This window comes from Chiloscyllium plagiosum, chromosome 7, assembly GCF_004010195.1.
Source record: "Chiloscyllium plagiosum isolate BGI_BamShark_2017 chromosome 7, ASM401019v2, whole genome shotgun sequence".
In the NCBI taxonomy this organism is placed as follows: domain Eukaryota; kingdom Metazoa; phylum Chordata; class Chondrichthyes; order Orectolobiformes; family Hemiscylliidae; genus Chiloscyllium; species Chiloscyllium plagiosum.
In genome coordinates, this window is record NC_057716.1 from 42,897,971 (window position 1) to 42,924,312 (window position 26,342).

The following is a 26,342-nucleotide window of genomic DNA, read 5'->3' on the forward strand; positions in this document are numbered from 1 at the left end:
TTAACTGGCAAGCGTATGAGTTTTCAAAACCTGAGCTGTGTTGTCAAATTTTCTGTAGTACTAACATATATCTGTTGAGCAAGTGGTCCAGTCTCGCATTTTCTTTGAACGTCTTTTGTTAGTATTTGTTTGTTCTGGTCCCAGATCAGGGTCAAGCCTTTTCTTAATATGTTGGGTAGGTTTTCCTGTCCTTCCTTTGAACTTTTCCTTGTGCCTTTCCTGCTCACACTGTAGCCAAAATGAAACATTAACATTAGCCGCACACGTTTTTTTTTAAAATACTAAATATATTTCATCTACTTAGTGTACACCAAATGCAGAATAAACATAGTGCAGCTTGGAAATGTGAAGGAACCATTTGAAAATAGTTTGAACTCAAAAATATAATCATTTCATAATTTGTTACCTACCTTGCCAATATCCAACTGATGTGCAATTTCTTGTAAAATATGGTAGTGTTTACAGATGTGAGACCACGGAATCTTTGTTAATAGAATTTGTTAAATATATGTAAATGTCTTTTGTTAATTGTTATAGTCTACAATAACAATAATGTCTTTGAAGTGTCTGGAGTTGGCAAAATATCTGTATCTGAGAAAGTACCTGAACCAGCTGCTCCCACTTGGATTTCTATTGAACAGGAAGCAGTTCCACGGAAAGGTACAAAGAGCTTGCATTTTGTTCACAAAGTATCCTGTGTGTCCTGTGGATCTTATCTGTCTTCATTGTGTTTACTCACAACAAGTACCACCTTGCTGTATTTAGTTTTGCTTATTCTTTATTTTTGTAGAATGTTTTTGAGTTGATACACTTGATCAAAATTGTTGTAATTCTTCATAATTGTTCTTATTTGTGTATAAAACTATTAGGGTTTTTTAATGATATGTTTAAAATTTGAAAATTGTCAAACGTTTGTTTATACTTATTCAAACTAATTTAATAATGTACAGTTTTTAATTATTTTGTGCAAGTGAAGTGGGCGGCACGGTGGCACAGTGGGCGGCACGGCAACACAGTGGGTGGCACGGTGACACAGTGCCTCACAGCGCCAGAGACCCGGGTTCAATTCCCGACTCAGGCGACTGACGGTGTGGAGTTTGCACATTCTCCCCGTGTCTGCGTGGATTTCTTCCGGGTGCTCCGGTTTCCTCCCACAGTCCAAGGATATGCAGGTCCAATGAATTGGTCATGCTAAATTGCCCGTAGTGTTAGGTAAAGGGGTAAATGTAGGGAAATGGGTGGGTTGCGCTTCGGCGGGTCGGTGTGGACTTGTTGGGCCGAAGGGCCTGTTTCCACACTGTAAGTAATCTAATCTAATCTAATCTAAAGTAGTTTGGATTTGCTCTTAATCAGGACTAATAATAATCACTAATAATCTTCAGTAATAATCCTCACTAATAATGTTCAGTAATAATCTTTACATTGCATAGACAGGCAAGAAGGTAGCAATTCAAAAACTTTGTTTCCAACCTCTTTTATCAATGTTCTTTGATGAATGGAGCCAGTTCCATAGATATGACAATCTAAAGTCAGCCCTGAAATTATTTCCATTGTAGGCTCTCCAGTTGTACTTTTGTTACCTGCTACCATGACTGTAATATTTTCATTTGCTTTGAAAACTGACAGAATGAACAGATCCAATATTTAGATTTAATTTCCTGTGGCTATATTTTTGCTGGAACTATTCAGAGGACCTGATGCACATCCAACAACATTTTGTGCAATGTCACATTTCATCAATCCCATTCCAAACATATTAACAATAACTAACGAATTTTCAAGCATATGTATTTGTATTGGACTTTCAACTCATAGATTGGTCATTATTGTTATACATCTATCACATCTTAGTATAATTTTGTATCACATATCTGTACGTTGTGGTCTAATTGTTTGTAATGTATGCTCATGGTCCATATGTTTTGTTTCCTTTTTAAAATATTTAAGTTACGTTTCTTAAATGTGCTTTATCTAAAATTGAACATATTCTTTAAAGAGCCTCCAAAGCATGTTGTTGAGGAAGTTGAACAAGTTACAGTTTCAAGAAAGGAAATAGTTCTTCCAGAGAAAGGTATGGGAATATTCTTAGTATATTTTTAAAATGATATTTTAAATCATGCAAGAGCCAGGTGCCAATGGTATTTGTCTCTATTGGGCCCCTCCCCCAATGGGTTAGTTGGCAGGGGACCATTTAATCGGGCACGTAGGGACCCTGTCAGCTTCCTGCCTTTGCTCCTATTAGGTATATGGCAGGAAGGCATTTTAATAATTTTCCCACACCACCACCAATGAGATGTTTATGTGTGATTTATGTCCCCATCCCCTGCTGCTGGTATTCATCCAGCAGTGGGCAGGGGTCTTGCCTTGCAAGAACCAAAAGTAGTGCAATGGTATTGTTTATACTTCTGAGCCAGGAGCCCCAGGTTGAAATCCTACCTGCTCCAGAGCTGTGTAATAGATTGTTTTATAATATCTGCAGGAACACAAAACCCTTTCTAGCTCGCTTTGGGGTTGCAGCGATGGTGGGAAGGGAAAATCCCTCTTTCAAAGGCATAGTGCTTGATTGAGGGGCACTGCATGAAGAAGGGTGGAGGCTTGCCAGAATTAATTTCCCTCTGCATTTGCATCTACCCTTCTTCTCCCTAGTCTGTGACACCCCATCCTCCAAACCCCATCATGCTATAAATCACACATTTCCTGCTTATGGCCTCTAATGGGTGTAATACTGGCTGCAGCCACCACTCCAGATGGCACTGTTGAGCCTTTCTATGGCTAGCAGCTCCATAGGGTCGTATCTGTAGCCCCAAAGACCTTCACCCTGGGGAAGATCCAGCACTGTCCAGGTGAGTCCCTGATTGGCATACAATTCTGTAGGTCTTCCTGAAATAAGGCAATGTGGAACCTGCATAAATAAGGTGTCTGTGTATGTCTGTCTGCAATGTGGCTGCCACATCTTGTACTTTATAATTTTGTTTGCTTGTGAGATTAATGGACTCATTGAATGTGACACACCAAATTGGAAGAAGATGCAGCAGCCCATTTCCTTCCTTCAGGGAAGTCCTGTCACACCTGTTCCACTTGGGCAGCATGGTGGCTCAGTGGTTAGCAGTGCTGCCTCACAGCACCAGGGACGTGGGTTCAATTCCCTCCTCGGCCAACTATCTGTGTAAAGTTTGCACATTCTCCCTGTGTCTGTGTGGGTTTCCTCCCACATTCACAAAGATGTGCAGGTCAGGTGAATTCGCCATGCTAAATTGCCCATACTGTTAGGTGTATTAGTCAGGGATAAATATGGTGTAAATGAATGGGTCTGGGTGGGTTACTCTTCGGAGGGTCGGTGTGGACTTGTTGGCTGAAGGGCCTGTTTCCATACAGTGGGAATCTAATCTAATCACTCAGGTACTTTCCTGATCAGTGGTCTGTTTTTCCCAAGACCATGGAAGGGGTGGGGCAAGAGGTGACTTCATAATCCCATCATGTTTGAATCTCTTAATTTACAACATTTTTGAAAGGGATTGGGAATTGTAACAAGCAACTTAGTTGCCAACAGGATATCTTCAGATCTGGAGATCAAGGCTGAGACTGCCCATTCCCATGCTGCACATTGAGTTCAAAACACGTTTGCTATAGAGTCATAGAAAGAAATATGTTTTTCTACTTCCCAGCATGGTAGTTTATTAGTTACTGACATGTCTAATCAAAAACATAAATATGCTGCTTATGGTGAATGAAAATTGTTAATTAAAAGTCATATTCGTGGTGCTACTGGTAATGATAGATCATTTGGAGATTTACAAATAAAATCTTGTAGGCTAGTTGAGAATAAATGTATGTACAGTAGAGCCATGATGCAAAATTAGAAATTATTGTGTGACTGGAACAAGATAGTACGCTGTCAAATGTATTAATCGGCACGTTTGTTTTAATGTCATGTGTATTTCTGTGATGAAATGTTCTGAGCGCAAGTCTTTCATATTCTTTGTCCAAAATTAAACTCCTTAAAGTGGCCAAGGTTCCTGAGCCTCCTCCTGAAGAAAAGAAACCAATTGTACGGAAAGGGAAGGTTCCTCCAGCTAAAGGTACAAAGGAAGCTGTTTGTTATAAATGAGTATTATTCATTTGATAAACAGTGTCCCCATCTTACCATTATCTTGTAAAGTATTGCTCTTTCTTAGAAGTTTCAATTTTCCAGTGCTCTGCTACTAGCTAGTCTTACTTTACAGTATGTTAAACTGTTTGCTTATGTGTTTGTACCATTCTTCTTCTGTATCTCATTCCAAGGCATAGTGCTTAATTAAGGGACACTGCATGAAGAATGATGGATGTCTGCCAGAATTAATCTCCTTCTGCCCTTGCAGCTACCCCCTTCCCCCTAATCTGTGATACTCCATCCTGCTATAAATCACACATTTCCTGGGCCTGGCCTCTGATGGGTGTAATGCTAGCTGCAGCCACGAATCCATATGGCACTGTTGAGCCTTCCTGTGGCTAGCAGCTCTAAGGGGCAGTATCTGTAGCCCCAAGGTCCTTCACCCTGGGGAAGACCCACCAATGCCCAATTGAGTCCTTGATTGGCATATAATTCTGAGGTCTTCTTGAAATAAGGCAATGTGGAGCCTGTATCAGTGAGGTGTCTGTGTATGTCTGTTTGCAGTGTGGCTGCTTGCATCTTGTACTTTGTAAATGTGTTTGTGAGATTAGTGGACACATTGAATGAGACACACCCAATTGGAAGAAAACGCAGCAACCCATGACCTTTCTTTTAGGGAAGTCCTGTCACATCTTTTCCACTCAGGCACTTTCCTGATCAGTGGTCTGTCTTACCCAAGACCAGGGAGCCTGGGGATTGGGACAGGGGGTAACTTCATAATCCCATCATGTTAGAATCTCTTAATTTACAACATTTTTGAAAGAGATTGGGAATTGTAACAAGCAAATTAATTGCCAACAGGAAATCATTAGAGGTTGAAACTTCATCCTCTGGAGATTAAAGCTGAAAGTGCCCATCCCTATGCTGCACATTAAATTTGAAACACATCTGTTTTCGCAAAGAATGTGAAGTGTTGTTGAAGAGATATGTTTTCTGCTTCCCATAATCATGATGCTACTGGTAAAGATAGATCATTTGGAGATTTACAAATAAAATCTTGTAGGCTAGTTGAGAATAAGTTTATGTACAGTAGAGCCATGATGCCAAATGAGAAATTATTGTGTGACTGGAACAAGATAGTATGCTGTCAAATGTATTAATTGGCTTGTTTGTGTTTAATGTTATGTGTATTTCTGTGATGAAATGTTCTGAGCACATCTTTCATATTCTTTCTCCTAAATTAAACTCCTTAAAGTGGCTGAGGTTCCTGAAGAAAAGAAACCAATTGTACGGAAAGAGAAGGTTCCTCCAGCTAAAGGTACACAGGAAGCTGTTTGTTATAAATGAGTATTATTCGTTTGATAAACAGTGTCCCCATCTTACCATTATCTTGTAAAGTATTGCTCTTTCTTAGGAGTTTCAATTTGCCAGTGCTCTGCTGCTAACTAATCATATTTCACAGTATGTTAAACTGTTTGCTTATGTGTTTGTACCATTCTTCTTCTGTATTGTATTGTTCTTTTGCAGAAGCAAGAATTAATTTTGATACTGTTGTTTCAGCTTAGGTAAACTTTAGAACACAGGGACTGAAAAGTTTAGACACGTTGTGCTTAGTTTATGTGCTCTATGAGTGCAATCATTCTTCTGACATGGTATCTGTGACATGCTCTCACTTCTGTTGCTAGCAATGTTGCCACTATTTTTCTTGAGCACTGAATCACATGCACTGAATGTCTTCCAGAAGTATAGAGATTAGGTCAATCGTGACATCCATCAGCATGTAATATTGATTTGCGAATTTGGTGTGGGACACATTGACCAAAAGCTAGCCTTTTTTATGATCATGAAACTGAGCAAGCATTCAGCAGCAAGCAGGAGTGTTCGCTCCAGCACCATATTAAGGGATCAGCAATTGTCTTTAGGTTAGTTGCTGACTGATTTCCACTGCCTGTGCTGTGCAGAATCAATTTTGGGAGGAAAGTTCCAGATTGAAGGACTTTGTCTGGACTTCAGGAATTATGCATAAACACTTCCTCCCATCCTGCCCCCTGTAAAAACGCCATCCCATTCTCCCAATTCCTTCATCTCCGCCGCATCTGCTCCCAGGAGGATCAGTTCAAAATACGTACAACACAGATGGCCTCCTTCTTCAAGGACCGCAATTTCCCCCCCGACGTGGTCGACGGTGCCCTCCACCGCATCTCCTCCACTTCCCGCTCCTCCCCCCTTGAGCCCCGCCCCTCCAACCGCCACCAGGACAGAACCCCACTGGTCCTCACCTACCACCACACCAATCTCCATGTACAGCGCATCATCCGCCGTCACTTCCGCCACCTCCAAACAGACCCCAGCACCAAGGATATATTTCCCTCCCCTCCCCTATCAGCTTTCCGTAGAGACCACTCCCTCCGCGACTCCCTTGTCAGACCCACACCCCCCACCGACCCAACCACCACTCCCGGCACCTTCCCTTGCAACCGCAGGAGGTGCAACACTTGCGCCCACACCTCCCCCCTCACTCCTCTCCAAGGCCCAAAAGGAAACTCCCATATCCGCCACAGATTCACCTGCACCTCCACCCACATCATCTACTGCATCCGCTGCAGCCGGTGTGGCCTCCTCTATATTGGGGAGACAGGCCGCCTACTTGCGGAGCGATTCAGAGAGCACCTCTGGGCCACCCGGACGAACCAACCCAACCAACCTGTGGCACAGCATTTCAACTCCCCCTCCCACTCCACCGAGGATATGCAGGTCATTGGACTCATCCACCGCCAAACCACAACAACCCGACGGTCGGAGGAGGAGCATCTTATCTTCCGACTGGGAACCCTCCAACCGCAGGGGATGAACTTGGACTCCACCAGTCTCTTCATCCCCCCTCCCCCCACCTTGTCTCAGCCGGATCCCTCCAGCCCGGCACCGCCTTCCTGACCTGCAGTCTTCTTCTTGACCTCTCCGCCTCCATCCTACTCCGACCTATCACCCTCACCTTGACCTCTTTCCACCTATCACATTTCCAACGCCCCTCCTCCAAGTCCTTCCTCCCTACCTTTTATCTTCTCCTACTGAACACTCTCTGCTCATTCCTGAAGAAGGGCCTGTGCCCGAAACGTCGAATCTCCTGTTCCCTGGATGCTGCCTGACCTGCTGTGCTGTTCCAGCAATAAAGTTTCAACTTTGATCTCCAGCATCTGCAGACCTCACTTTCTCCTCCATTATGCATAAACAACCTAGTCAAAAACATGAATACAGTAGGTTTCCTCCCCTTGAACAGACCATTGCAGGGAGGGTGAACAGAGATATCTCAAAGCAAAGCAAATTACTGTAAGAGGGAACATGAAGAGCAGGAGAAAGGCTTTTAGCAAGAGTGGGAGGAATCTTGAGGACAAACAATATGTTAGATGTCTTTGTTTTACTGAGACCGTCCTCATTGAAATCCACCACTTATTGTCATCAGAACTGCAGGATCAGACAGGATGGCAGGTTTGAATAGCTGGTAGAGGGTGGGAAGTTTGTAACAATGTTAAATATATGCAAGTCAGGTGAATCAATGAATGTGAACAATTAGGTGTAATTGACAGAGATTGTTGGTGGCAGAGACATTGGGGTGTGTGCAATAAGCAATGACTAAAGCTGGTGGCCTTCCTGCCCTTGGCTTTCTAGGTTATAGAGGCCACAGATTGAGAAGGTACTATTGAAAGAATTTTGCAGTGCATTTTGTAGACGATACACACTGCTATATCAGGTGCCCATGTAAGCTCTGGTGTTATGGGGAAATGGGACTTGTAAGTTTGGACACCAGCAGACAGGTTTTAGATGAGCTCAAGGTTATAAAGGGTGGAAATTGATTCACAAGGAGTGTAATTGAATAGTTGAGTCTGTCAACAACAAATGCATGAACAGACTAAGGGGTATATGGTAGCAGGCAATATTATAGATGTGGAGAAAGATGATGACGAAGAAGGTATGGGATCAAAACCTCAGACCAAAGTGAAGTAGATTGCTCAGATTCTGAACAGTCAGGATCAACCTCCGGTAATGTGGGGAATGGAATCAGTCAGTGGGGGCTATGTTTAAGACTGGAATCAAGTCTCATCCTAATATTTAATTAAAGGCAATTTCTGCTCAGTTGGTACCAAATATTGGTCAAGAGTAAAAGCAAATCTCATGTAACGGGGAGATTGAGAAATGAGAGCTGTGTGTTGTTAATATATGTGGAATCTAAAGTGTTATCAAATGCTGTTAGTGAGAAACAGCATGATGATTAGATGTACGACCTATGTACTGCAAGGAAAGATACGTTAGGATGCTACCTAATAGTTGTCTGTTACCTGTTGCCTACATTGAATAGCTTTCATTCAGTGGCATCAAGGAGTCCAAACAAAACTAGAATCACTGAAAGATAATGCGGTGCTGGTTGGAAAACACAAAGGAAGTTGTATGTGGTTATTCACATTTAATTTTCTCAGTCATGGACATCACTGCAGGAGTTCCTCAGGAGGCCCAACCATCTTTAGCTGTTTCATTAATAGCCTTTCCTCCATCATAAGATCAGCACAGGGATATTGCTGATGACTGCACAATGTTTAGCACCATTCATGATTCCCATGATACCTAAACAGTGCATGTTCATGTGCAGCACGATCTGGGCAACATCAAGGCTTGGGTTAGAGGATGTGATAGAAGCAGGTATAATTACAACACTTATAAGATGTTTGAACAGGTACATGAATAGGAAAGGTTTAAAGGGATATGGGCCAAACAGAGGCAAGTGGGACTGGTTTAGTTTAGAAACTTAGTCAGCATGGACAAGTTGGACCAACGGGTCTGTTTCCATGCTGTATAACTCTATGATTCCATGACTGTAAATCTTTAAATAAATTTCATTTTTGTTTTTGATAAGCTTTTGCTAACTATGAAACATATTTTAAAATGCTAGATGTTGCTGAGAAGCTTACTCCTGAAGAACCAGTTCCGGTTCAAAGGAAAAAGAAAATCACAACAGTGAAAGGTACAACAAGTGCAAAATGTATGCAACTATTTTCTTTCTTGGTATAGTCATTTATTGTCACCATTAATGTGACAATGTTGCAGAAAATACTCATTCTCGACAATTTGTTGTCAATGTGTTACAATGTTGTGACTCATTGTTCTTTGTTGCATATACATAGATTATAAATATTGTGATAGCATTAACAATTCCCTAATATTGTCCAGTTTGGTGTTGAAGATGTATTCTGTATATCATCTTCAATTATTTAGGCTTTTAAAACAAATAATGTTCTTTCAAAGTGCCAGAGATTTCTAAAAAAGAAGTTGTTGAAGAAGCAAAAACAGTTATTATTTCAAGAAAAAAGGAAGTTTCTGCACCAGAAGGTAATATGTTACCTCGAAGAATTTCGTGCCATCTTCATTCATCTATCATTTAATATCAACTTCATCACATTATAATACAAGCATGGTTTTTCTTCATGATGATCTTGTGTGTTTTTTTGTTGATGATGCTTTTAGTTTTGATTGTATTTTTGTTGCGAAATGTTCTGTTGTGATGTGGGATAATTACTTGTTTTGTTTGTGTGTATTGATCATTTCTGTGTGGCTTTAAGCATTATTTTTGCTTCAAAATAATAAAATGGTGATTTAATTTGGAACTGTGAAATTTGTTTAAACATCCCTTTAGAAAATAATTCAGACTTTTATTTTAAGTTCCATGGTTTTCTATTGAAAATGGGCAATTGTCAGAGCAGGATTCTAAGTTTTGTGAAAAATTTGGCAGTTATTTAAAGAAAGTAAACCTTAATTCTGTACTTAGATTAATATACATGTTTGCTGTTTCCCACAAGTTATTTTGCTTTATTCATTTGTAGTTATCAGTTGTCAAAGTTAATCATTTGTATGAGGAATATCTTGCTCCAGCAAATAAAATGCTATGAGCTAAACTCAAACAAAATGGCAACTCCTATTGGATTGGATTTAGTGATCCAAAAGAACCAATTTTAGTTCTAAGATTAGTCAGGTGATTTTGTGAGGATGAGGTTGAAAAACAGTGTCACAATTCCTTTTAATATCTGCAATTTAGGAAAGGCAGGGCATTTCCTGACTATATTTTGGAATCCAAATTAACAATAATGGCCTCAAGCACATGTAATTTTCTGACTAAGCTGTTACTTGAGGACAAAGACTTAAAGAATGAATTGTTGAAAGTTAGTAGAAATTTCTGTGTTAGGTTTGGCAGGATAAGAGCAAATGAAACTACATTATCACTAAGATTTTAAACGTCAATAGGCACAAATCACTAAATATGATTGATGAAAGGTCATGGCATAATTATAAGGACACCCCCAAGCAGATAACTGACAATAAAACACAGCATCAGTTTGTAATGTTCAGAGTCTTAGGGAACTGCATGACTGAAAGCGTCAGATAGAAAGAGATGAATTAAGGAACATGCCAAAAAACCAAGCTATCAGCCTTGTCATCCCTTGTGCTGACAGTGCTGTCTTTGTGTGATGTTGTTCACTGTGTCTTCCAAAAGGTTACTGTTATGTATGGTGGATATCCCACCAAGTTATTTGTGTACCTGTTGTATTCCAAATTTTTTGTATTGCAAAAAGTCCTGTAAGTAATTTAATATGTACTCTGAACAAACTGACCATCATGTGCCTGATTACGGAAGAAATAGCAAATTTGGCCAAGAAGGACAAATAGTTGTAAGGGCAAGAATAGAAATTGAGGGTGAGTGATACAAAAAAAAGTCAAGGTGAGAAGTTATGTTTTTCCTACGGACTTATGGATTCTTGTAGCAAGTAGAGAAGGATTGTTTTATACTGAGGTAAATAAGGTTTAGCTGAATTGTACCAAAACATTCAATGTGAAATGGATTCTTACCTAGGAAACCCAAATGCAATCATTAAATTTACTAATGCATAGCAACTCGGTCCTGATAATAATGCTTAAAACATTCACATATTGTACCACTTTTACCATGATTATTCACTGACATGCCTCAACATGTGCCTGCCATCAAAGAGAAACAGAATTTTGAATATCCTCCAGCATTTATAATTGTTACTGAAAATCTTGATTGTATTTGAGCCCTTCTTGCAGCTCCACAGTATTGCTTCCCTGCTTTGGCCAAACAGGAAAGGAGTCTTTGGTGGAAGCCTTTAAGAACCTGATGTAACATTTGAGATCTCACTTTCTAAACAACATAGTGACCGCATTTAATGTTAGCACGACTCACTTGTGCAATTTAAAGACGATCAGGACTTTGAAACACCTGTGGTTTTCATCATGTACACATCTTACGATGAGACCATGTTTGACTGTCTTGTCTCCAGTAGTTGAGTACAGTTAAACAGTGTATCAAAATTCAGTTTCATTACTTCACTGATTGATGGCTTTATGATAAATCAGAAAGTAATGTCTTTGTTTTTAAAATCGTGTTTTGTTTTTAAAAAGTGACAGAGATTACTAAGAAGCCAGCTGTTGAAGAAGTAAAACCAACTTTTGTGCCAAGAAAAGAAAAGGTTGCTCCAGCAAAAGGTATAAGATTACTCAGGATCCCAGTTCCAGCATTATCTTTACATTAAGCAGCATTTTGCTGTTTCCCTTACAATGAAAATGACAGCTATTTTTTCAGGCAGAATCAAAACAGCCTTTTTCAGGTTTAGACCAGTGCAATTCTTTTTCTGTATTCATAGATCTATATTGTTATGTTGCAGTATAGTGAAGCATAGCACCTGTATTTTATTGTTTAAGTTACTCATGCCTTTTGACTTAAACAAATGACTATTTTTATTGCAATACTTGGATTAAAATGTTAGATTGAATGAGATTAATGCAAAAGTCAATATTAACTATTTGAAAGCAAGTCCCATATTTAAAGTGATTTTAAAAATCAATTATCTTAGAACATGGACAATTTGATCTGAAAGAATTGTTCAGTTTCTGAAAATAGTAAGGAAATAATACTTTAATCACCATTATTTGCAGAAATTATTTTTTAAACTACTCTTAGGTCAGGAATTTTGGCTGTTTTTTCATAAAAGGCATTTTGGAAGAAGAGCTAAATTTAATGTTAGGCTTGTAAGGTAGTAGTGTTTTTAGGCAAGTTTACTAAAAAACATGTTAGAATATTGCTAGCTTAGATGTTGTTTCATCTGTGTTGTTAATACGTAATGTGACTCTTCATATTGATCCTTGTCTCACTAAGTGTTTTCTTACACAGAACTTGATGTAGTAAACTTGCAGAAGTTTTCTTTGTGATTTTGTGTTTGTCATTGCAATGAAAAATGTCACTTTAATTCAGTATGTCCACTATATGTTTCATGTCATAATTCAGTGCTTAAATTTTTTCAAGTGCCAGAAGTCCCTAAGAAATCAATTCACGAGGAAATCATTACAATGCAAAGAGAAGAGGTTATTCCAACTGAAGGTAAAATGAATGCACAGAAGAATTTATATCAATATTCTTCATCTGTCATATCACCTCTTGTTCTCACCATTGTGGCCATTTTCAAATCCTGTTTCTTATTTAAATGTTACATGTATTCTCCATGATTGTGTCTTTGTGCTGTCCAGTTAGTCTGTTGTAACCACATGAATTGGCCCAAAATCTTGCTGAAATAGGACATTTTGTGTTGTGCAACAATAGAATTTGTCCTAAAGTCTAGAGCTTGAAATTTTCGGCCGATAAGTTGCTGAAAATACAAACTGATAACATAATGATTAATATATTGGAACATCTGAGACTTTAGTGATTCTATTTCCTTGAAAATAGATATTACATTTACAATCAACATTAAGAGAGTACTTACCCTGTTAATTACCAACGCTTAACATTCTGTGCCAAGCTTATTTCAAGGTCAATGTGCAAATTCTGGTAAGTTTTTAAAATATCAAGGGCAAATTTTAGTTTGTGTGAGGCAAATGTTGGAAGAGCATATTTTTTTAAAAAAACACAGCAAGTTGTGGCAATTTGTAATTTATGTCTTTTTTATCTCAATTTACAAAATACCTGGAAATTTACCACTTGTTCCAGCAACATGTTTGCCTTACATGTTTCTTCATTGCTCATAGCAGTGGCTAAATATGCCGAAAGTATACTTTTATGGCAGTGTATTAAGTAAATGTGCATTTGATCATGAATCTTCACTATCATAAAACTATTTAATCTAAATGCTATTTATTTGAATACAGAGCTCAGTATTAATAGAATGATTGTTAAAACAAACTGTTTACCATCTCATGTATGTTAGTTACTTTTGTTGTGTTTGTTTCATGTTATCTGTTGTTTTAACCATTGTCAATGGTGTTTAAATATTCTTGGTTGAATCATGATTATAAAAAGTTATAATGGTCTTTCAAGTTCTGGAGATCTCGGAGAAGATATTTGTTGAAGAAATGGAAGTGATTACGACCACAAGGAGAGAAGAGATTGTTCCACCTCCAGGTATAAAATCAAGAAGATGTCCATTGAGTTAATTCTTGTACGAGAAGAAATCTATTCTTTTCATTAGAAATTATTCTGACTTTTTATAGTCATCATATAAAGGCTTTCCAAAATCTGGCTTTTATTGCTGCTTATTAAAATATGATTTGCGTTCTTGCTTTAAACAAAATTGTGATGTTCTGTCATACTGTCATTATGTTCTAACAAATGTTGTAAAATACAAAAAAAAGTAACTTTTATGTGATAACATGACAAATATTAATTTTGAGTATTCACACTTAAAATACACTGAGGTTCATGCTATTTAATTCAATCTACAAAAATTATGTATGAATTATCAGTGATAATACACTCCTGCCAACACAATTGGAGATGAATAGATAGGATCATTTTTAATGTACTTGGTAAATTTTTAATTTTTTTGCAAAAGAGATACATTTTGTAAAATATTTCACCATTGTACCTCACTAACTTGGAGGCTGTGAATATATTTAATCCCTTTCTGGCTGAGATGGTAAAAATTTAGTGGGGGAGTAAATTGGAACAAAGGATATTTATTAGTTTCGCAAAAGGAAAATCATAAAGTATATGGATCCAGATCCAAATATGTTGGACTTAAAATGACACCTGGGTAATTGCCCGATTTAAAACACTCATTCAAAAATAAATAGATCGAAGTTACTGACTTCAAATTCAGACTTATAAGAACGTCAGAAATAAGAGCAGGAATAGCCCATGCAGCTCCTCAACCCTAGCCCTCCCTCTGGTAAAATCATGGCTTATTCATCCCAGGCCTCAATACCTTTCTTTCTGCCAGCTCCTCACAGCCCTCAATTCTCTGATATAGCAAGTGATAAAACAGTCAAATCCTTCTACTCAACTCAGTAAACCTTCATCGCTATTACCTTCATTGAGCATCTTCTGTCTTTTACACCAGCAATCCAGTCCTTAATTGAGAATTACAGTTCACTGCCAATTTGGAGACACTTTTTGCTTTTGGCCCTGTACAATATGAAACACATTAAGACCATCTGAATTGATATCACATACAATCTTTACAGTCGGCAACATCCCATTAGCCTGCTCTGAATTTTAACCCACATCCAGGGCAAAAGATTGTACCTAGCTGAAAATGTGTTGCTGGAAAAGCGCAGCAGGTCAGGCAGCATCCAAGGAACAGGAGAATCGACGTTTCGGGCATAAGCCCTTCTTCAGGAATGATTCCTGAAGAAGGGCTTATGCCCGAAACGTCGATTCTCCTGTTCCTTGGATGCTGCCTGACCTGCTGCGCTTTTCCAGCAACACATTTTCAGCTCTGATCTCCAGCATCTGCAGTCCTCACTTTCTCCTAAAAGATTGTACCTAACCTATTTCACCATTTGCTTGTGATCTCAACATATTTATGTTTATTTCACATTCACAGTGATACCCTTTATTTAATTAAATTATTATGAAAAGAAAGGTGTTTTATTTTTGTATCTTGTACATTTCATGTTGTCATAAGTTGTCTCTTGCAAATTCTATGTTATGTTGATCTTTTTAAATGTTGTTTAGTGTATATTTTTGAATGTATTTCATCTTAAATTAATGATGTTCTTTAAAATGCCAGAATTCATTCAGAAGACCATTCCTGAAGAAGTTAAACCAGTTACTGTTCCAAAAAAAGATATTATACCACGTAAAGGTATAAAAAGCTTTTTTTTCATCAACTTGTGCAATATTATGTACTATCTTCAGCCATGTTCAATGTTATCTTTCACTGTCTTCTAATAGTTACAAAGTTATCATGCTACTTGGTATACGAAGGGAAACTATTTTCTTCATATTTATGAATGTGTGCTAATCTGCTATGGTATACTCTGTGGCACTATTGTTCATGTTCATAATCTGTGTGCATTTGTCTAAAACAGTGATTTTAACCGATAAAAAATATTTGTGCAATGTGAACTTTGGTCTGTGAACGTGAATATTGTGATTTTAGTGAATTCAAACATAGAAATAAATATGAAGTTTAATATCTTATATATCATAATTTTATTATTTGTTTTGACATAAAGTGGTGAAAACTTGACTTTATATCAGTAACAGCATTATTATGGTGTCAAATATGTTTTGTCATCCAGTCCATTGCTACTGGATGCTGTTTAATTATTTGGCAGATAATACATACATGACAACAATTTTGATAAAATCACTGCCTTTTGAGTAAAATAGATGTCTTGTGTTAGTTTAATCCGTCATATGTTTTGTGTTTTCTATTCTTTTTTCTGCATCTTCATTGTTATCTATTATATCTTCTTGAATGAATCTGATCTTAAACAATTGTCCTTTAAAGTACCAGAGATTCGTGAGAAACCAGTTGTGGAAGAAGTAAAACCAGTCATTATTCCAGAAAAAGAAGAAATTACTCCAGCTAAAGGTAGAACTATGAACAGGACATTTTGTCCATGTTATTTCTTATATAATATAGCAATGTGTTCTTGCAATCATGATGATTACAATTTCCGCTTTTTGGAGTCATCCCTTGAATTGCCATCTTGCTTTGGTATGTAGGTATAGACTGTCTTCCTGTTTTTGTGAGAGTATAACGTTCTCTCAAGTGCTGTATATTCATACTTTGTGCTGCATAACAACCATATAAGAAAAAGTTTTTGAATGAATTAAAAAGAAAATTAAAATTAAATATTTATGCAGAAACTACTGCCTCCAATAAATTTTAAGTTGTAGAAAAAGTTCTACTTTGATTAATAAGTGTTACATTGCAAAATACAGCATTCCTTTTGTAAAGTTTAAATACAGTTCTCCACTAACCAGTGCCTGCGACACTTCCTTTAATTCTACCCTTTCGGCAAAAATAATATTCTTCTTCGTCTGTTGAGTTAAAGGCAAATATATACGACAGGATTTGGCATTCCTCTGCCTGGCATGTTTTCAGCATGGGTCTGGGCATCACCTAGTGTGACAGGTAGATAGCACATCACCTCCTCGCCCACCCCTGCAAGTTCTCATGTTGTGGCAATAGTTAATGCACCCACGAGCCACTCCAGTCCTTTAGCCTATTTAGGCCTTTCAGTCCACCTCTAATACAAGAAAAGCTGAAACTGGGAGGGCCATGTTTCATTAAAGTTGGTGAAATGGTAGGAAAGATAGACGGTATCTTCTTTGGGGATGTCCCTAATGCTCACAGGGCAATCCAAGTAAAGTTGGCCTCATGCTTTTCACCTCACTGCCAGGCCTCAAAAGTCTATCCATCTCCTTAGGATTCCCATTCTCTCTCTGACCAAAAGGCCCAGGACTTACCTGGGCCCAGTCACCATTAATCTTCTTCATGGAGAATATTGCAGTTCTAGCTGTTGAGCATAGTCTTCTTTCCAGTGAGTGGCAGGAAGCCCATTCTCTACTTGTTAAGACCTCCTGCAGTGTAATATTGCTGGGGAGGAAGTGGTGGCAGCCTTTGCTAATGGAACAGTAGATAAGTGGTGTGGGGAGAGTAATATAGTTCCACCCACAAGTCTATTAATCACAGAAACATTCAGTACAGAAGAGACCCTTTGGTCTGTCTGCACCGACAAAGACTACCAATATGCACAAGTCCCATTTTCCAGCATTTGGCCCATAGCCTTGAATATTAGGACATACTTATCCAAGTACTATTTAAACACCATGAGATTTTCCACTTCAACTACCCTCCCAGGGAGCAAATTCCAGCTGCAATCTCTAGCTATAAACTGATGCCAAAACAGTACAGATCATTTTTAACCTTATAAAAATGAAAGTATGTCCTATTATTTCAAAGCATTTTTTTAATCACGATGATGTTCAGTTACCTCAAAATAATACCCCTTCAGACAAGAATAGATTCCTAATAATTTAAAAGTTATGCAGCTGCAAATGTGAATTAAGTTCTATCTTAGTATCTGTTATAATTTGTATTTTATGTTATCTGTTGTTGAACATCTTCAGAGTTATGTTCATTGCTTATCATGCTAATTTGCTCTTCATCCGTCATTATTCTTTAAAGTGCCAAAGGTTCCTAAGAAGCCTCTGGCTGAAGAAATGAAGCTAGCTCCTCTTCCAGGAAAAGAACCAGTAACACCAGTCAAAGGTATAAAATTAATACAACAACATTTCTAAACATTGTGTGTTATGTTTGTGTGTTTTGTCATTATCTTTTTGTATTTGTTGGTTATCGTAAAGTAGTTTTTGAGATTAAAGCAAAACAAGTATTTAAACTAATTTAAAGTGCAATGATATCTAAATAGTTTCACCCCAAACACTTGTGCTTTTACAGATATTAGTACTATTTAACTTTGTGTAACCTGAAACTTTTATTTGACCAGTGATTTAACATTGACTTTGATAAATTTAATTGAGAATGTGAACTAATTTGAAAATTGAAATTAGCTAATTTGTAAAGTAAAATTTTATTTTATTGAGAATGTTAGCAAAGTAGCCAGTCTAGCAACACAAATATATTCCTGTTACAACCAGTTATATTAAAATCACAAAAAAGGCAACTAACACAGGGCACCATTCTCAAAATTGTTCATCTGAGTTTTAAGATAGCCAAGGAAGCTGCTAAGTAACCAAATTTGACTATAATTGTGATGTATATCAAAATAAAACCAAATGGAAACAAAGTAACACAGGAAGTCTGTGAAAAAAGCCTTTTCTTTAATTTCTCCACAACTTACAATGTCCTGCCATTGGACAATAAAGGAAATTGTGAAACATTTTGTGTTGGCTCAGAAAAAAGTAGCGTACTAAGCAAAAAGAAATCCTTGTCTTTGGACAAGGCTGCCATGTTGTCAATGCAGTCAAATGTGTTTTCCATGCTTTTATGGTACAGTGTTAAATCTCAGAGTATCTCTAAGGTCACTACAGGTTAAGCTAGGGAAACAAACGAGTAAGTAAGCAGGCAGACATTCATCAGACACTCAGAGTCATCAGGACGATAACCTACCTTTTCATTTGTTGATACATTTTCCTGACCCACGCCTCAAAAATTCTGGAGGTCATCCAAGTGGTTTTGTTAACCTTATACTGTATTGGTAATGTCTTGACATTTGCAAAGTAACATGACTTCTTGGACTTTCCTACCACATTAAACAGTAACGTTTTAGTGGCATCTATGTTGACAGTGGTAATATCCATGATGCACTCCTTGCTTCACTTTGCACTATTGCACAGTTCATCTTTAAATATTGAAGAGCGATCTGGTAAAACTCAATAAAATGGTCCAGTTTGATCTGCATTATAAATATCTCTTGGTGCATTCTCATTCAGGACATGGATGAGATTATTTTGCGGCCAAACCTCCAAGCTTGTCCATCATTGGTCAGGAAATGTGAAATGTTTTAGTGTGGCCTGACTCCACTCTGATTGATTGGCAGGATATTATCACAAATGTGCACAAATTTGGCTAATCTGGAGTTGGCATCTGGAATTTGGACTTATCATAGGCATCTTGATATTGGATTTCCTATTCTGCCATGTGATGGCTGACAGCTTAACCACTACTGTTGTTTCGGATTATCAGATTTCACTAGTTTCACTCTACTGTGCAAATGCTCCAAAAGCTATGCATATGGACACTCGAGCTGTCTCATTTAGGAGTTTGATTGTTCCCATTCCAGGAAATATATTCATTCTGGTGTTTCAGTCTGTTAAGTTGTTATGTCTGTTTTCAGTTAATGTAATATGAGAGGGATGCTTATTTACATGAGCTAATAAAACAATAATGTTCTTTGAAGTGCCAGATGTTCCTAAGAAGGCTCCTGTCGAAGAAATTAAACTAATTACTCCTCCAAGAAAAGAGGAAGCCCCTCGAACTAAAGGTATAATTGCAATTGAATTATTTGCAATTATTTTGTTTCTAAATAGTGTGGAAATGTCTTCACATTATTTGATTGATTCTAATTTCTGTAGTTTCTCTGAAACCCTTTCAAACCTTATCCAGAAAATGGAGTTGATCATTGCCATACTTATTTGTCAATCTGTTTGTTTTGTTTTGACATGGTGTTCTGTATGTTTTGTTCATGTAGTAATGACTCTAGTGTGATTTTTGTGTAAATTTGCTGTCAAGTTGGAAAATGATCTGAGACATTTAAATTTTTCACAATGTGGACGAAGATTTCTGAAGTCAGTCTATTGACAGTAGATTTTCAATTAATGTAAAAATCTTCCAGCAATATTTGTTAGCTCAAAGGCATTGCCAAGTGTATGTTTTCATGCAAATTAAATCATTTTATTTAGAAATATTTGGACAAAATGCTGATATTTAGTAAAAGCAATAAAATGTGATTTAAAAAAAATACATATTCAATCATTGCACAAAGATCATTTTCTCGAGATGTTATGTTGAGTCATAAGTAAAGTCTGATTTGAGCTAGTTTGTCTGTCATATTTGCCATGTTTTCTTTTCTTATTTATATTTCTTCAATTTTTATGTAAGTTTGTGGAGTGAATCTTATCTGAAAAACATTATGTTATTTAAAGTGCCAGAGGTTCCTAAGAAGCCAATAAAACCAGAAGAAAAACCAACCATTGTTCCAAGAGATAAAGTAGCACCAGCTAAAGGTACAAAAATGCAATAATACTCTTATAATACAGTGACATGCTTACACAATTAGAATGGAAACAGTTATAACTTTTCGTGGCACGCAACATTCTTATTCAGAACTTTGTTTCTGGTCCTTCTTATTGTTTCACTGGGATTCATTGTAATGTTGTGATGCTATTGTTTGTGTTTTATCTGTAGTAGCTGTAATGTATGCAGAAGTGCATATAATTTTGCAGTGCAGAAACAGCCTACAGCTGCATTTTCTTGCTTGAGCTCTATTTGAGCCTCTCCCACCTCATTTCATCTGTCTTATCAATATTCTTCATTTCCTTTCTCCTTTATATAGCATTTGCTTATTAGGATTTATTCTAATCAACTCAATAGTTTCATAAATTAGCAAGCTTTCAACATTATCTTTGTGGTTTTATATTTATGGTCCCAATTTTGAGTTCCTCACAATTGGAAACATAGAACATTACAGCACAGTTCAGGCCCTTCGGTCCTCGATGTTGCACCGACCTGTCATACCAATCTGAAGCCTATCTAACCTACACTATTCCATGTACGTCCATATGCTTATCCAATGTTGACTTAAATGTACTTAAAGTTGGCGAATCTACTACCGTTGCAGGCAAAGCATTCCATACCCTTTACTCTCTGAGTAAAATTTGATAATCTTTAATAACAAGTAATCAAAGCTTTTCATAATGTAAAGACATTGATAAAGCCACCTCTCCATTTTCTCTTCTCTAAGAAAAAACTCCAATCTGTTCATTTTTACTACCAAGTCTGTAATACAACCAATTAAATCAGAGCAGTTTATAGGATTATTTTAATACAGAAATGTAATCTGTTAATGAACAGCAACAGTCAAGACATTTTAATCAATTATGTGAATTATTGTATTCAAAAAAGCCTATTTATTATCATAAATAAAAAATCCACAATTTTAACACATTTCAGAAGTTATATTAACAAATTTGCACTCTCCTTGTTTATTAATATGCTTATTACTTATTAGTCACTGAGCAGATGTATAGTAAGAATACACTCATACATAATTTATCTTGCAATTAAAATTTGTATTCTCATAAGAAAGGCATCATTTTGAGTTTGTCATAATGCATGTTTTATGTAGTATTACCATTTAAAGTTAATAAATTTGATAATCTTTATTAACGTCACATTTATTTTAATGGACCACATCTTAAAACGCAATGTTCCTTAAAGTGTCAGAAATTCCCAAGAAGCCAGAAATATCAGAAGAAATTAAGTCAGTTGCCGTTTCAAGAGAAAGGGGTGTCATCTCAACAAAAGGTACAAATGTACACTTAGACATTGCACATAATCTTATTTTTGCACTTCGTAGCTTTCTTGCTGTGTTATTAAATAAGTTATTGTCTCTTTGTCATGTTTATTCTTGGTTAGTAAAGCCAAACTGCACTTTGGCACATCTTTTATATTGTTCAAATTTGTATTTCTTTTATTTGTGAATTTGTTTCCATGATTTTTATGTAAATTGTGCTGACACTATGTATGTGTTGCTCATTTTTATGTGTTACTTAACATCTCAAATTTTGTTTGTGTTTGTATTATAATAAGAGGAGGTTTGATTTGCAGTAAAATGAACACTTATTAAGTGGTTAGGATACCATCATTAGCCGAAGAGAATAGGAGATAATTGGTAAATGTATTTTTTTTATTAACATTATGAAAATAAATAATTAAATAGCATAGTATTAATTAATTACTAATATCTTGCCTTGAAAATTTGATTTGAGGTTTTATCCGTAATATTTAAATAAACTGGACTGTTCCTCTAGAAACATGATGTGGAGTTGCCTGTGTTAGTCTGGGGTGGACAGTCAGAAGTCAAACAGTGCCAGATTATAGACCAATAGATTTATTTAAAATCACAAGCTTTTGCAATGATGCTTCTTTGTCAGGTGAAGTCTTTACCTGACAAAGGATCAGCCCTCCAAAAGCTTGTGATTTTAAATACCACCCCACCCACCCACCCTTATTGGTGTATAACCTGGTGTTGCATGAGTTCTGATTTTGACTCCTAGAAATAACCATTTGTTAAAAATGTATGTACAAAGTTTTCTTTAATATTGAAAAGAGTGCTAACATAATGGTTAGCATTTTGATATTCAGACCATGCTAAAATAAGAAAGATCCTTATTTCTAAATAAGTAGATTGGTTCTAAATGACTTAAAATATCACTGATGTTTTTGGATATAATCATCATGATATTTTTGTGTTAGATTTATCTCTCTCTGTGTGTTTTATGTTATATTTTCTTGTAAAAATCTCTTCAAGATTTTACATGCTATCTTCAGTAAATCTCATTCTTAAACAATAACATTCTTTAAAGTTTCGGAGATATCCAAGAAGCCAGTTGACATTGAAGCTCAACCAGTTACTACACTAAGAAAAGAAGAGATCATCACAGTGACAGGTAGAAAAATACATGAAAAAGTATTCTGAAATATCATTGAATTTTGTTTTTACCATTTCTTGCCTTAATCATGCCAGTGTTATTTGTTTGCGTACTATTTGGTTTCTCAAATATTAATTTGTATTCTGTGTAAGCTCTGTTGTTAGTCTGTGCTGTATGTATTGTAATGTCATAGGATGGAGTTTTACTTTTAGAAGAACATTATTCTTTCTTTTTTTTAAACTGTCATATGTACACATGTGGCAAATTATGTAGTACAGGGCACCACGATTGTTGAAGGGAGGAGAATAGGAAATGTGATGCAGTAATCACAAAATAATGAGAAACTGATTCCAGGGCTGGATTTTACGGGCTCTTGAAGGGTTTGTTTTCAATAGAATGGCACATAGAATAGGATGGGAACCCAGACAATTAACTTCCTACCCACCCTGAGCAGATCCCCACAACACTAGAATGGTTAGGGGTTCAAGAGTGGGGAAATGGGGGGAGTTTAAACACCGAAATCATCAGCCTATCTGCTATAAATAATTAAGAGTCAACTGAGCTTGTTAAAGGCTGGAGGTACTGGCTAATCAGAGTTAGGGACCAGCCGGCAGTGGGAAGTCCCACTCTGGAGGTTTTGCCTATCTGCAGTATATCTTTGGGCCAGGCCTCTCCCAAATCTGCCGGCTAGCCACCGAGTGCCCTTAGAGTGTTAGAAGTAGATAGCTACCTTGTACATTTCTAATCCAAGTTTGTACTTAACTCCTGTAAATTGTAGGAGAAAGGAACGACTGAATAAAAGCTCCTTATATATTGCAAATTAAAATTGAATTAAATCTTAGCAGCATTCAGTACGTACAATGAAGTTGAGTCAATACCAAGAAAGGAAAGAAAGACTTTGCATTAGTTTGGGAAATCCCTAAGGACCTAGATAGAAACATAGAAGACAGGAGCAGGGATAGGACATTCAACCCCTCAAGCCTGCTCCGTTATCCAATATGATGTCGTACATTGAGTTCAACACCTTCATCCTACCCTCCCCCATGTCCCTGATCACTTTAGCCACAACGTATTTACCTCCTTGAAAATTATTAATAATTTGATCTCAACCACTTTCTGTGGTAATGAATTCCACATGCTCACCATACTCTGGGAGAAGAAATTTCTCCTTATCTCAGTCCTAAAACATTTATCCCTTATCCTTATGCTGTGACCCCTGGTTCTGAGCTCCTGTACCATCAGAAACATCCTTCATGCATCTAACCTCTCCTAATCCTGTTAGAACTTTATAGGCTCCCCAGTCAAGGAAATGTTCTGCTGCGTGGTTGCTTGTCACAAAGCTAGTCAATTTTCACTTAGCCAAGACCCACCAACAGCAATGAAATAAATAATCACAAGTCTTTCTTTTTTGTTATGGTTGAGGGAAAAATATTGGCTAGTGGGGGGGGGGAAAGAATCCACCTGTTTTTTTGAAAAGCATCTTTTTTGTTAACTTAACTGGACAAAGTCTTTTTATTGTCTTGGTAAGTTTACATACTGTGACATAGTCGTATGTTAGCTTGATTTGTCATTTGTGCTTCATGTTGTTCTAAGTTGTTAGTTATTTTAGTTTTTTAAAAAAATACAATCTTATCCTGAAACAATGATGTCTTTTGAAGTGCCAGAGGTTCCTAAGAAGTCAGTTGTTGAAGAATTTAAACCAGCTGCTGTTCCAAGACAAGAAGAGATCATTACAGTAGAAGGTATAAAAATGGAAGGAAGGGTTCCTTAAGCTTCATTCAACATAGTGCATTGTGTCAACAATTTCTACTTTACATGATAACCAGACCCTGCTTCCTGATCTTTTAGTAACATTTGTCTTCTCCGTGTGCATCCATTAGTGCACTTTGTTCTGTTGCACGGTGGTGTTTCTGTTTTGTATCTGTTTCCATTGTTTGTACTGTTGGGAGGGGGGGAGGTGGGGGGCGCGGTCACACAAATCAATTGAAATGGCAGAGCTGAAGATTTAATAATGGATATATTTCCTTGAATACAAAGAAACTGACTTTTCAATCATTATACTGAGAACAGTACTATAAGTCACAAAGAAATACCATTTAAATTAAAATAATATTATTTTGAAACAGTAGTGCGCTTATACTGTAATTAGAACAGACAGAAAGTAATCTAGATCCTGACCTGGAAATAAACTTTTTTAAAATGGTCTTATGAATATAGAATTTCTTCCCAAGTCTTAGTCATCAGAAAGCCAGAGTATAGTTAGAACCCCACCTCTATGTCAAGAGGTTTTGAATCCTCAAAATAAGAATGTCAGTTGGGACCAGTAGGACCTAGAGATCAATATATTGATTAATCTAAAGATGGCTATAAGACTGCAACCTGTACCCCATAAAAACTAGCAAAATTTGTTTTGGAATTTTTGTGGGCACCTTTGTAAAAGGTCTAGTAGAGGGGAAAAGCTCACATTTATTTCCTGACTGAAGGCACAATACTTTTATGCAAGGCGAGCATCTTAACTGTTTCTGTATTATAACATATTGTAGAGATGAGACCATCATTCAAAAGCATGGATAAATTTGCCAATTTGATCACTTTTAATTTAGTCAAAGGGAGATGATCTTGTTGAGTTTTTATTTGTGATTGGATAAGTGTCAGCCAGATTGCTGTGGGTCTGGAATCATGTGTAGGGCAGATTAGTTAAGGATGGCAGCTTCCTTTCCTGAAGACATTAGTGAACCAGATGGGTTTTTCCCAACAATTGACAATGGTTTGTGATCATCATTAGACTCTCAATTCTAGATTTTTATTGAATTCAAATTCCACCATCTCCCATAGCGAAATTCAAACCTGATTCCCTAGAACATTGCATGGGTCTCTAGGTTAATAGCCGAGTAATAACTCTACCAGGTCATTGCCTACCAATGCTGTGCCTGCATAGGAAATTGAATTTCTGGCCTATGGATTTCAGGTGTCATCTTTATGTTAGTTTGCATTGTTATGTGTTTCATTGGAATTGGCTTTGCATGTTTTAAGTAATTTCAAAAAGTTTTGACTTTCTTAAAAAATACATCTTAAAACAATCATGTTCTTCAAAGTGAGTGAAGTTTACAAGAAGACCATTACTGAAGAGTTCTATCAAGATGATGTTGAAAGAAGAGAGTTTGTTGCTCCAGTAAAAGGTACAATACATTCAGGATTTCAGACAAACCATATGATATTACAGAAGTAATTTATGTTTTTCTAGATTATCGTGTAAATCTTATTCATAGTTTTACGTTTTATCTTCAAAAGTAATTAGCTTTCAACATATTTATCATCAATGTGTGTGTATTTCTGTTCATCTGTTATATCAATGAATGTGTGTTACGCCTGTTAGTGTTGAAAATATTGCTGTGGTTCTGTTCACCGAGCTGGAAGTTTTTGTTGCAAACGTTTCGTCCCCTATCTAGGTGACATCCTCAGTGCTTGGGAGCCTCCTGTGAAGCACTTCTGTGGTGTTTCCTCCGGCATTTATAGTGGCCTGTCCCTGCCGCTTCTGGTTGTCAGTTTCAGCTGTCCGCTGTGGTGGCCGGTATATTGGGTCCAGGTCAATGTGTTTGTTGATGGAGTTTGTGGATGAGTGCCAAGCTTCTAGGAATTCCCTGGCTGTTCTTGTTTGGCTTGCCCTATAATGGTAGTGTTGTCCCAGTCGAATTCATGTTGCTTGTCATCTGCATGTGTGGCTACTAAGGATAGCTGGTCGTGGCGTTTCGTGGCTAGTTGATGTTCATGGATGCGGATTGTTAGCTG

At 37.1% G+C, this 26,342-nt stretch overlaps 1 protein-coding gene across 1 annotated transcript in view; it reads left to right on the forward strand.

Annotated features, from left to right (window-relative positions):
- Nucleotides 1-26,342, forward strand: part of ttn.1 (titin, tandem duplicate 1) — a 336,276-nt gene that overhangs the window by 151,853 nt on the left and 158,081 nt on the right. Inside the window, exons 122-139 of the mRNA XM_043694489.1 lie at nucleotides 565-660; nucleotides 1,997-2,071; nucleotides 4,005-4,079; nucleotides 5,346-5,408; nucleotides 9,033-9,104; nucleotides 9,386-9,469; nucleotides 11,555-11,638; nucleotides 12,456-12,530; nucleotides 13,464-13,547; nucleotides 15,157-15,231; nucleotides 15,883-15,966; nucleotides 17,569-17,652; nucleotides 19,301-19,384; nucleotides 20,046-20,126; nucleotides 21,340-21,426; nucleotides 22,488-22,571; nucleotides 24,212-24,295; nucleotides 25,649-25,732. Of these exons, the coding sequence (XP_043550424.1) occupies nucleotides 565-660; nucleotides 1,997-2,071; nucleotides 4,005-4,079; nucleotides 5,346-5,408; nucleotides 9,033-9,104; nucleotides 9,386-9,469; nucleotides 11,555-11,638; nucleotides 12,456-12,530; nucleotides 13,464-13,547; nucleotides 15,157-15,231; nucleotides 15,883-15,966; nucleotides 17,569-17,652; nucleotides 19,301-19,384; nucleotides 20,046-20,126; nucleotides 21,340-21,426; nucleotides 22,488-22,571; nucleotides 24,212-24,295; nucleotides 25,649-25,732 (1,455 nt within the window). The remainder of the gene's footprint in view (nucleotides 1-564; nucleotides 661-1,996; nucleotides 2,072-4,004; nucleotides 4,080-5,345; nucleotides 5,409-9,032; nucleotides 9,105-9,385; nucleotides 9,470-11,554; nucleotides 11,639-12,455; nucleotides 12,531-13,463; nucleotides 13,548-15,156; nucleotides 15,232-15,882; nucleotides 15,967-17,568; nucleotides 17,653-19,300; nucleotides 19,385-20,045; nucleotides 20,127-21,339; nucleotides 21,427-22,487; nucleotides 22,572-24,211; nucleotides 24,296-25,648; nucleotides 25,733-26,342) is intronic.